Source organism: Oryza brachyantha, chromosome 7 (assembly GCF_000231095.2).
Source record: "Oryza brachyantha chromosome 7, ObraRS2, whole genome shotgun sequence".
In the NCBI taxonomy this organism is placed as follows: Eukaryota; Viridiplantae; Streptophyta; class Magnoliopsida; order Poales; family Poaceae; genus Oryza; species Oryza brachyantha.
Window position 1 is genome coordinate 9,080,184 of NC_023169.2, and position 12,029 is coordinate 9,092,212.

At 37.5% G+C, this 12,029-nt stretch overlaps 1 protein-coding gene across 4 annotated transcripts; it reads right to left on the minus strand.

The window, feature by feature from the left end:
* Positions 1-909: 909 nt before the first annotated feature.
* On the minus strand, positions 910-9,949 carry LOC102719405 (non-lysosomal glucosylceramidase-like). Of its 4 annotated transcripts, none has more exons than XM_006657591.3 (19): positions 9,885-9,948; positions 9,239-9,397; positions 8,531-8,641; positions 8,342-8,398; positions 7,993-8,069; positions 7,808-7,907; positions 6,860-6,930; positions 6,589-6,689; positions 6,235-6,338; positions 5,766-5,819; positions 5,617-5,672; positions 5,488-5,526; positions 5,058-5,199; positions 4,759-4,943; positions 4,316-4,383; positions 4,035-4,107; positions 3,861-3,922; positions 1,999-3,145; positions 910-1,529 (listed from the first exon to the last, which is right to left on the minus strand). In XM_006657591.3, exons 1-19 carry the CDS (start codon positions 9,897-9,899, stop codon positions 1,268-1,270), a joined length of 2,883 nt encoding a protein of 960 aa, XP_006657654.2. In that variant the 5' UTR covers positions 9,900-9,948; the 3' UTR covers positions 910-1,267. The 4 variants fall into 4 exon arrangements, with proteins under 4 accessions (XP_006657654.2, XP_015695224.1, XP_006657653.1 ...); XM_015839738.2 differs by having other exon boundaries at positions 1,201-1,529; positions 6,643-6,689; positions 9,885-9,949; XM_006657590.3 differs by lacking the exon at positions 9,885-9,948 and adding an exon at positions 9,736-9,878 and having other exon boundaries at positions 1,201-1,529.
* Between the last annotated feature and the right edge of the window lie 2,080 nt (positions 9,950-12,029).

A 12,029-nucleotide genomic window follows, 5' to 3' on the forward strand; every position in this document is an offset into this window, starting at 1 on the left:
AAGTCTGCGATGTATAAGGGGTAGGAACATCCTGTGGCGTGGTTTCAATGGTGGTCTTAGGACTACCTATAAAATGGAGATAAAACTACTCTACAAGTCAATTTTTTCCCCAACACATGAGCTACCTGAATTTTGGCTAACCCCTATAGTGTTTTATATTTCATCCCTTCAAGTTTTTAATTCAACACCTTAATATATCAATTTATGCTTTGTTTGAAACACCTATAAAAATGGTCTTACTTTTGGGAAGAATATCACATAAACATCCTTACCCAGTTTGCTAATGCGTGTCCTAGGACTATGGCCGTGTTCATTTGGATTTATTTTGTGTAAGTTATTCGACGTGAAAAATGTAATAGATTAGTACATAATTAATTAATTGTTAATTATAAAAATTAAAAATAGATTAATATAATATTTTAAAGCAACTTTCCTATAAATAATTTTTTTAAAAAACACACCATTTAGCAGTTCGGGAAACGCACGGGCGAAAAATAAGAGAATCGGGATAAGTAACCTAAACAGCTGAACACAGCCTATGTGTAAGAGGTGAGTTTACTTTATTTCTAATGGATCGTACCCTCTCACCCATGGCTCGCATAGGTGAAATGCATTCAAGCAGATTCGAGTACTGCAAGTGCCACTGAGCTATTTAGCTAAATTTCCTCACCTTTGCTTCCCACCCCTTCATTCCTACCTTCCGTTTACTCTAAGAAATTGCGACATAGAACTGAAACCTCTCCACAGCTGGATGATAATACTCTCTTGGCTGGCAAAGGAGCTCTTAAGCTGCTAAATGTTAGCAAAACAGATGGGCAAAATCACACTCACAGAAGTTCATTTGTCATGGCATTAGAGAATGAGGGAGTTAGTGGGCCGCCTGGACTTGTACAATAGTTTGAAGGTGTGAATAGACTTATTTCTTTAGGTGTCATGAAAAAAGCGTCCAAAGTAAGGCCTCAGAAAGTTCCTAGCTGACATTGACCAAGATGACATAGATTTGTATACACACATATATAAATCTGTACAGTACTCCGTATTATACAAGGTTAGGATCGATCACAGCTGATGGCGGCAACAAGAAAACAACAAAAAAAAGAAAGAAGATTACACTCTGCCTTCCCTCTCCCAAGGCTCATCGTTTTCTTTGCAAGATCACACTGTTCAGAAACATTGAGTACACAGCAGGAACAATCGCCGAGGGAATTCGCCAGTAACACCAGGTGATCTCAGCTGAAACACCATCGCTAGTTATCATCACCACACATCAGCACTCGCAGCTAAACGAGCTGCTGCTTCCGAAGCAGCTGTTCCTGGGCGTCATCTTCCTGACGCTGTCCTGGAGAAACTGGAGCGTGCTGGGGGAGATGTGGGAGGTCCTGTCCATGGTGTTTACCCTCGGCGCCTCGAGGATCGTTCTTGGCGGCGACAACGCGTACTGCATCGCCCAGATTGCGAGGGGCCGCATGTATATCAGTGACCTGTAGTGGCCGTCGATCGTCCATGCTTCCGGGGTTTGGAACCAGTACCTGGTTATGTCAGAAATTCATTCATGGTTAGCAGAAGCAGAGTAAAGAAACTGCATCTTCAAAACGAAAGCGTGCTATTACATGCAACAAGTACGACGTTTCCATGAAAAATAGATTGATAGTTTAGGAATGTAGTGGCGTTTTAAGAAGAAAGCATTTAAGTTTAGTAGTGGCGCTTAGCAATTTATCACTTATGTGTCTATGACAAGTGGGCCCGTGACCCACATGTCATAGACGTAAGTTGGCAAATTGTTAAACACCACTTTTAGGAGTGACGAATCCGTAAATATTCTTTCCAAAATAAGGTACATATGTTGTATGATTATATCCAACAATAACTAAAAATATAGGCGTGTCTTAAACAGGTTAAGATAGAACACCTATTAGCAGGGAAAGAAAAAGAAAGCGTGCTATTGGTTACAGAGATGTTAGGGCTGATAACATAAATATAGCGGAATAAGAGGCATACCCATAGCCTTCTTCGGACCATCCGGCAATAAAAATACCTTCTGCAGTAGTGAAGGCTTGATTCTCCATTCCATGGAGTACCATAGTAGCAGCTAAACTGTATGTTACTCCTGTCCAGATTTCTCTAGACTGCATGCAGGTCTCGTCTACCTTCCCATTCGGATGCATACCGTTCACAGCTCCCATACGTCCTCCTTTTACCCTCATCACATTATAATCAAATATTTTCTGAAGGGTGCATTTTATCCTATCCTCATCAAATAGAGGCGGCAAACCTGACGATGCAGTATACCATTGTCCAGCCAGTTGATCTGCATGGATGGAGCGACTGTTGTAACTTGTTCCGCTGTCATAATTAAAATATGAACCATTCCATAACTTGGCTTCAAATACAAGTTTAGCTTTTGCAAATTTCACCATGCATCTCTCAGCATAATCATTGTGTCCAAGGTCACGGGCCAGTGCCGCTGCAGCTTGAAGGGCAGCAAGCCAAAGGCAACCACAATAGGCACTAACTCCACGAACTGTCCAAGCATCATAAGTTTGATCAGGAAAGCCGTCATTCTCAATCATACCATCACCATCATGGTCAAACTGTTCCATGTATTCCATAGCGGTACAAACTGCAGGCCAGACATCCTTGCCAAATGACATGTCACCTGTCGCTGCAAAATCCCGGTAGACCTGTAGCACGAACTTGGGATTGAGATCTTTCCACCTACTTGTGTCATGTATATTGTAAGCATTCAATTCATGCCAAGGATCATGAGCCCCAAGGTCATGGGCAACAGCACCAATTACTTTGCGATTACCCCAAGTACCATCAGCTAGAAACCTGACTCTACTTTTATCTTCACGCAGAACAGCTGTAGCAAAATCACGTTGAATGCTCAGCTCAATCTTAGGAAACAGTTCCAGAAGAGCAAAAGAGGCATAGAAGTGTACATCGTAAGTGCACCACATGAAGTACTCAATTCCTTCCAGGTATAAAAACTTCCCTACATTTTCTCTGTCATCAATTATATGTGGGGTAAAACCAATGAGTGGAACAGCAGACTTGTGAGTGCTGTCATGAAGCGGCGAATCACTGTCCTCAGGTATCTTTAAGTTCAACATTTCTTCAGTGTCAACCACCAAAGATGCACTATCTGTGAGTAAAAAGATACAGTACCATAAAAATAGCATCATTAGATAAGTAATTAAGATACTATATTGCGTGTGCACACAGCAAACTATCCAAATAGTTCACAATCAAGAGTGAAGATGTAATGAGATAAAAAGAAAAAAAAAGTTCATATACTAGACAGAATTATCTTAAAAAAAATTCCATCTGAGCTGGCTTTTTGAACATTTTCTTCTTGTTTCACTGCAACTTGTATGAAACAACTCTGTTGCTGTATCAAACAATAAGTGCTAGTTCATTAGGAAATGGGCATTACTTATTTACTTTTGTTTGTTTGTTCCAAAATAGCTGCTCATTGCAAAAGGACTATGTTTGTATGGACCAATAAATATAACTAATCAAGTTACTTCATAACAAATATTAAGTATGAATATATATCAACAAAAAGAAACAACATCCATAAATTGGCAATTGAACTTTTTATCTTTTACATTATTCTCTAGATGGGTCATTTGAAACATGAAAGCAGGATTGAACAACATGTGAGCATGGTTTGTTGTTGACACTTGATACTTGCAGTAAGGATGCCAATAGGATCTTTTCAATAAGAAACTACTCACATTAATAAAATGTTTTTTTATCTCCAAAATAATTTATCATATGGCTATGGCTTCTGAAAATAATTTGCCTAAGAGAAGGGGAAATGGAAAAAAGTAGTAGGAAGCTAATACGAGTAGTACCAATCCAAACAGTTCCTCCAGCAACTAGGAAGTAGAGCTCATTAAAGACAGTAACCTTGTACCTGCAAGAATTTAAGCAAAATAAAGCACAAGGATATTTACTTTTGTGTAGACTAATGAAAAGTAAGAACTTAACACAAAGCTCTACATAACTAGTAAGTCATGTACACATACCATTCTGGAAGCCGGTCATCATGGAGAATTGGGCTCTGCCACTTATCGATCTCCTCTTCCCAATGCTTATACTCTGGCAATCATATCAGTAGGCATAATTTCATAGGTAACAAGATAAAGTACATATCAAATGGGACAAAGGTAGCAGTTGAATCAATCAATAAAACCAGGTTCTTCAAGAAGAAGACAACTAGACAACAACAATCACAACAATGCTAAATCTATGCCATCATCCTAAAGATGCATATATAATGCATAATGGATGTTTATAGGGAACATACTCATCAAGGCATCCTGCACCAAGTTTATAGCTGACCTTGGAGAAGTTCCATAAAATTTTGTATACCTCCTGTCAGCAGAGAATGAGATAGAATTTTATTGAACTAGTAAAGCGATATAATTTGGATATAGAAAATATAAATGCACATCATTTTCGCCAGCTTAGGGCCGACCAATAAGAGAAAATATGGAAAGTTCTATTCTGTAAAATTAGAAAAAATATATGGAGCAATTCATAAGGAATGTCTTGTGGTGTGCTGCGTGATAGATTTCGTGCCACTACCTTCTTTGTAAAGGCATATAGATTACAAATTAGTTAATGTCATGCCATAGTATGGAGGCTGTGCAATATGAAATATAGGACTGCTACCTATGTTCATAACCATCCTCATTTGAATTAACATGACTATCACCAAACATAAGATATTAAGATGGTGTATGTTACCTGTAGTATGCATTTCCTTTCTTAAATTTAACCTTTGGGGATGACCAGGCCAGGGAAAATACAACTGTACATCTTCCATGTGGTTCAACCCAGGTGGATGCACAAACTGCTGCACAAACTGTATCACCCAATGAAGAAGGCATGCTAGGGCCGGCATTGAAATTATCTCGGTCGAAACAACCATCCTTTTAAACATTTAGATGGTTTGATACAGTCTCAGTCATAAATATGAGAGTCGCGGTCATCAATAACAGAAGAGTTCCCCTATTTATAGATGTGAAGTCAAAGAATATAATCACCTGGATCAATGTGCCCCACATTTCCCTGGCTGTAATGGAACTTTCACCAGAAAGCCCAAAAGCAGGCAACACAGTAACATTTACATTTTGGTTCTCACATGCTGCGACAGCAAAAGTGACAGGAGGATTATCATTGGCAGTCCTGAAACATTAGGAATAGCTAATCAGTAAAAATATTGTTTATCGCATTAGACAGCATACAGGAATATAGTACATATATAGGCATAATTTCTTGCTTTTCAATACAATCATATGGGATATGATGACATTATGTTATTGTTTCAAACTGTATCAGAGCGAACCAGTACAGGAGTACTGTTGCAAACGATGACAAAACTACGATCTCTTAATTCGTGTGGCACTTATCCGTGACAAAGGATATCTGTCAAACAACCATAGAAGGAAAAGTGATCAGCAGACAATGACTTGCTTGTGATGTAGAAGCACGCCAGAAACTCCATTTTCTCCTCTGCAAGTTAACAGCACATTAATTATTAACTCTTGCAAACAAGATATTGATTAAGTTTTAATGTTTTATTTAAGTCTACAAAGTACTAACATAAATGGTTCATTAACATGACCGCCAGAATGGTGGGAAAGTCCTCCAATAGAATTCTGGGATAGATTCAAGAATGGAATGCAATTAGATGCAGGACTAACAGAAAACTCAAATTAAACTTGCACATTACAGCAAAGAGTAGGTACTACCGCCCATGTCATTACAAGGCTGACTTTCGCCCTTTCTTTTCCGGTATTCACTATCTGCAGTTTCATATCCATCAACAAAAATAAAATTATGACTATGTGAAAAGGTAAAAGTTTATTCATTAATGTCAGTGAAGGCGTTGGTGATAATGGAAGTTTGGTCAGTATTCAGCACGTGATTTGTTCATATATTTGTTATATAATTATATCACCCAGTCCCACAGTTGTGGGTTCTAATTCTCCATAGCTTATTGAGTAAATCTACAAAATCTATGTAACTTTCCAATTAGAGGTACAATATTGCATGTTGGATTCACTGGGTTTAGAACATGTGGTACATCTATGGATAGTTATATGTATTCTGATCAGCTAAACAGGTTAAAGTGTCAAATATGATAGCAATAAACATTTCGATGGACATAGTAAATATCCTGTTCTCGAAAATGCATTCCCACAAGCAACGGATACTCACAGTGTAAACAAAAACAGATGTTGGAAGACTGCTGTCTTGATAGTTATGGGGAATAAAAGGAGATATTTGACGGCAAGATACTTTCAATTCAGGATCAGGTTCACCTTTAAACAAACCGAAGAAGTCATCAGTAATATCCTCATGCTTGCAGTATTATGGAGAATGTGCCTAATTGTTATACAGAAAAGCAATTCACTTGTTAAAAAAGGCTCCACTGCAATGTACAACTATCCATGGGAAATTAATTGTTAATAGCACTGGAAGTCATAAACCAAGCTAACTGAAGCTGTGTTTGTAATTGTCAAGTCCATCTTATAACTTGAGTTATTTCTATTACAAGGAATGAGTAACTACCATCATAGACAGTCCATGCTCGAGGAAACAACGCATGGTATGTAGAACGATCACCTCTTAGTTTCCAATCCCAGGATGATATACCATCATCGCTAGATTTCCTGGAGCAAGAAACATAAGAATGACTGACCAATTGTTTCATATGGACTATGATTGCTATAAATATTATTACATCAGAACAGTGAAGATTTCAGCTAGATCCATTTGAACAGAACGTCCAGATGAAGTTTCAGACAAATATATATTGGGAATTAGGGAGAAGGAATCATACTTTAAACTATCATGCTGACCAGGAGCTAAAACAGAGGAGTATTTCTTGTTTCCTCCTCGAGTTATAAAGATCTGCAGTAATTAAAACATGAAGAAAAATGTGTGAATGTTCTCTTCGATTAATCGTTATAGTTCACAGTAATAGAAAGATTGGTTAAATACACTATGAAGAGAATAGTCCATGTTAAAGGATAAAATAAACTTTAACAGTTTCACTATTTTGTTAAGTTGCTTACTACATAGGGGAGGTGCCATAATATGATAAATAATAAATTGATGAATTGAAACACATAATTTAACATTCAAAGTTCGGAACTGTTAACAAAGCCCTGAAAAAATCATTTTCTATTAATTATATCATAAGTGTGTATATTTTAATTCAAAAAAGGTGATTATGGCTTCTGATCTTCTCTAATATGTGATACTCTCTCTATTTCGTAATGTAAGTTGTTTGACCTTTTTATTTGCAATGTTTGACCATTTGTCTTATTTAAAAAAAATTATGAAAATAAGACAAATGGAGGTAGTAATATTTTTTATATTTATACTAAATTTTTAAATAAGACAAATGGTCAAACATTATAACCCAAAAAGTCAAACGTCTTACATTATGAAATGGTAAATGGAGGTAGTAATATTTTAATTGAGCTATTCTTAGTTAGTTTTCAGGGAATAAACTCACCATTTAAACTTGACAAATAACAATTGAACGTGTTCATAAAACATGACAGAAATAAAATGCTAAGAACGTATCATAACAAAAATATCTAATAGTTCAAGCAAACAATAGCGTTTCCTGATACATATTTTCCACTTTACATATTATCAAACATGTTGCTTTAAGATTCATTAACTTTTATAAAGTAGTATAATGAAGCACGGCCATCAAAGCAGAGCAATGTGGACAAAAATACATCAAATTTAACAGTGAAATTGTCACATGAGTTACCGAAAATTGGTTTGCCATCACTGGTGACATTTCACATGAACCAGGAATTATCTGCCAATGTTTAAATTCTCCTCTGAAGCCTCTTGAAATGCTACCACTCCTGCTCAAATGGTGCAAATTAAATGATCTTGGCAACAGAAAGAATCCAAGGACTGACAGTAAAGCAATCATCACTTAGTACGCACCCCATCCCACCAAGAGGTACTCCTTGTGAGGCTGAAGGCTTGTCGCTCTCCCTCGTGAATGGATCAATTGGTGCTTTCTGGCAATTGTTACTTTACAAGTCAGAAGTGAGTTTTTTACACCCTTAAAATGGTACCTTCAGATACCATATTTTTAGTGTTAATTTAACACCTCTATGTACTAGTAACCTCAAGGTACCAAAATTTTACACTAAAATTTGGTACCTCAAGTTACTTTCTCAAGGACCGAAAATTTCCCTAAAAGTGAACAATAAAAAAGAAGGATAAAGTAATGGTACAGGATTTTAGTTAAATAAACAGTTGGTAATGACACACAGAATCAACATATTACCCTTCCATGAGAAGCTTCTTCCCGAATATATGACCAAAGGCGCAGACCAAGTCTCATCTAATTGTCAGGGGGAGAAACATAACTCAATCATGTTGACATGCAACAGATAATCTTAAGATTTCAGTAGAATAGACAAATCAGGGCCAGAATTTCCATGAACAGGGAATGTTGACAATTATATTTCCGTACCATTTTAATTGCTTCTCTGAAGGTAACATTGAACTCCTTCAACCTATTGGCCTGACTACTTATTTTCCTTCTCCAAGCATATTCTGGTGGTGAGCCATCATCAAAGTCCAGCTGCAGTGGTCCAAAGGAAAATCACAAAAATGAACTCAGTAACGAAAGGAGTCAAACAAAATAATATGATCTTACAGATCAATGTCATATTGTGGATTTTAGAATAAATTTACCAAAAAATCGATTTTCCTTAATAATGAAAGGACACCGATGAGCCCAGCATGCTTTAGTCAAATGTTGGTGACTACGAAATTTGAGATCTTGAACAAATGAATCCTGATTAAACTCTAGTAAAGATAGAATTGATGAATAGAGTTCAATTTTGGGTACTACAATAGTCAGGCAAATAAGCACTTCACAATTTCATATCCATCGAAAACAGCAAATGAGAAGGGACGGGAGGCATATATCATAATCAGCTAGGTAAAAGACTTAACACAGCAACGAAACAGGTCAGCTCATTAGAATTTACAACTGTTATCGAACCCTCTCCATGTCTAAGTTAGGAAATTCAGTAACAACATAATATCACAGTATTGCAAGTTTCCTAACAAGAACAATCAGTTTTTCTAGACATTTTCCGTATTACCACGGATTAATATATCAGCATTAATGAGAGCAATTGATGGAGGAGGGAATGAAGGATAATGCTCTCACCAATTGCAGGGTGCTCCTGCTCACGAGATCATCGGCACGCCATGAGGGCTTCCTTCGGTAGAACATGTTGCCGCTGACCATTGCAACCAGCTCACCGAAAATCCCGAGATTATCGCGAAGGAAAAAACAAACAAACAAATTTCCACGGTAGAAGAAAACCTGAGAATACCCAAATTGGATTAAGTCCAGCAAGAACCGAACGGTCCAGAAATAACGAAAGACTAGAGAAAAGAAACCCACAGGGAAAGGAGACGAGAACAAATTTTGACAAGAGACCACCAACCAAAATTCAACTGGAAGCAACGAAGAATCCGAGAAGATGAAAACTAGGAGGAAGCAACAGTAACTGAGCTTCTACAGCAAACAAGATAGAAAGAACCGCTTACAGTCCAGTCCCCTCACAGATATATCCAAATCAAGAAAAGGCAGTAAAATCAAATTAACCAACAAGGGGTACTCCCCCTTCTCTCTCAGAAAAATCAAATTAGGGAAAGTACAGTGAATCTCCAGCTCGGCGGTCGAAACCGGCCAGAAGCCTGCAGCTGAACCCACGGGAATCGACGGTTGGTTCGAGTGGAAGCTACGAGAAAAGCTCTCTTTGTTTTTCTCTCATGGCGAGGAAGAGGAGGAAGAGGAAAGAAGAAACCTTTTGACGGTACATTTATCCGGCCGTCGCTTTCGCTGCTCGTCTTCTCCTCCCCGTGGCGGCTCCATTTGCAGTTAAGCTAGTGAGGCGTATAATTTGCAATTTAAAAGTAATTAACTGCAGGAGAGAGAGAGAGAGAGAGAGAGGCGCAAGTACCACCACGTCGGCCGGCCAGGTGTCCCCGAGGCCAAATCGTCAAAAGAGAAAGCCACCACCATTCTTCGAGCTCGCCGGCAGGCGAGAGGTACGTGGTGGCTCGGCGGAAAAGGGGATTCGCCCGGCGACGTGGCGGTGAGATAGGTGTCAACGGCTTCTCACGCAATAGATCGATGGTGGTGGCATGCTGTGGACGTCGCTGGTTCTGTTGCCGAGTGAAGGAACACATATTCTTGGAGTAAGCTAAAATGGCAGGAACAAGGCAAGGGAGCTGGTCGATTTTCGATTTCGTGGATATGTTTGCCAAGCATCTAAACAATTGCATGTAATTCTGTTTTCTATATACAAGAGAAATTTATCTTATCTTTCCTAAAAACAAATTTTCACTTTATTAAGTTAATAGTTTGTATCCTCCAATGGCTATTACTCTCCAATGGCTATTACTGTCTTCGTGTCAAATGTAATTATTTCGAGGTTGTTTAGCACCGTCAAAAGATTCATTTTTACTTGGTTAAATTTTGAATTAATTAGATTCTCTTTCTAAATATCCGATTTGCTCTGCAATCATTAAAATTATTGAAATTATAAGAATTGGTACAGAAATACTTATATATTGTGGTACATAATTAAATAGTAGAAATGTTTGTATTTTAGGGTAAATTGAGTACGATACTAGATAATAAAAAAATAGTAAAGTAAACGCATGGCAAAAATCTTATGAGAAAAGAATAACACATAACCTGTAAATAGGATACAGATGTAGCAGTAGGTATTAACAGTACAGGGTCAAGGCAATCTATTTAAGGTGAAAATAAATAAATATTAGACTTCTATAAATAAATAAATGGTCTTCTAATTACATATTTGATATATAAGAAATAACATTAAAATGTTTTTTGAATTCCAAAATATTTGAATTTGACATAATCAAATAAATGAATATAGGATGAACATTGGCATTTTATGGTAAATCTAAATTACACAAATTTGAACACATATTTTAAATTCTCATTCATGATTTACATATAGACATGATTTTCATATTTAATATGTTTCCTCATAGCCATCCTAATTTGAGAAAATGCCAAGAAAATTTTCCTAAACTATATATCATTCAAAATTTTGAAGTAGACATTGATTACAAACATAATAAGTTTAAATTATAATTTGGACGTAGAATTTTTAATTCAAAATGCAACATGTTTTATGTATTTAGGTATTTTGAATTTATTACTTAAATAAAGAAACTATTGTTGCATTCCATATGATACTACCACACCTTCCTTTGATAGAATTTAAATAACCATAAGTGATGTCTTACCACCTATGTTTGGTAAGAGCACCATGAGCCATTGTTTCAAGTTTCAAGAGGTAATGGATGGTGGAAAATAATTTTGGTGGACTATAGAAAAGTCCTTGCCCATTACATACTTCTATACTTCTATAGTTAATTTTGTTCTTTTCATCCTCTTATATTGTCCTCATCAAACCTACAGGTATAGATCCAAATAATGCATTCGAAAATAGAGATGAAGATTGTTGGTACCGGCCCCTCATTTCCATCCTATTCGCTCCAAAGCGAGCCTCAAAGTGGCATGTTCGGTCGAGATGCCTTGGTATTCGAGTATCATGCCTCCGGTGACATGTTCGGCCAAGATGCTTTGGTATTCGAGTATCATGCCTCTTGTGGCATGTTCGGCCAAGATGCCTTGGTATTCGAGTAAAACACTTAGGCGCTACCGGCACCCCTCGACGATTCGGACCAGGTCAGAATACGGAAGCTTGTCCGTCATGACTCCGAGCGATATTCCAACCAAGATGCCTGGGGATCAGTTCTCAAGTGCACTCGAGTGCGGCAGACAACTGGTGTGGTGGTCCCCAAGAAGCTACTTATTTTACCCTTGTACCCTTATGCTCTATTAGTAACTATCCAAGGGTATTTGGGTCATTGTACAAGGAGTTTTCCGGGGCTATAAAAGCTCGTACCCC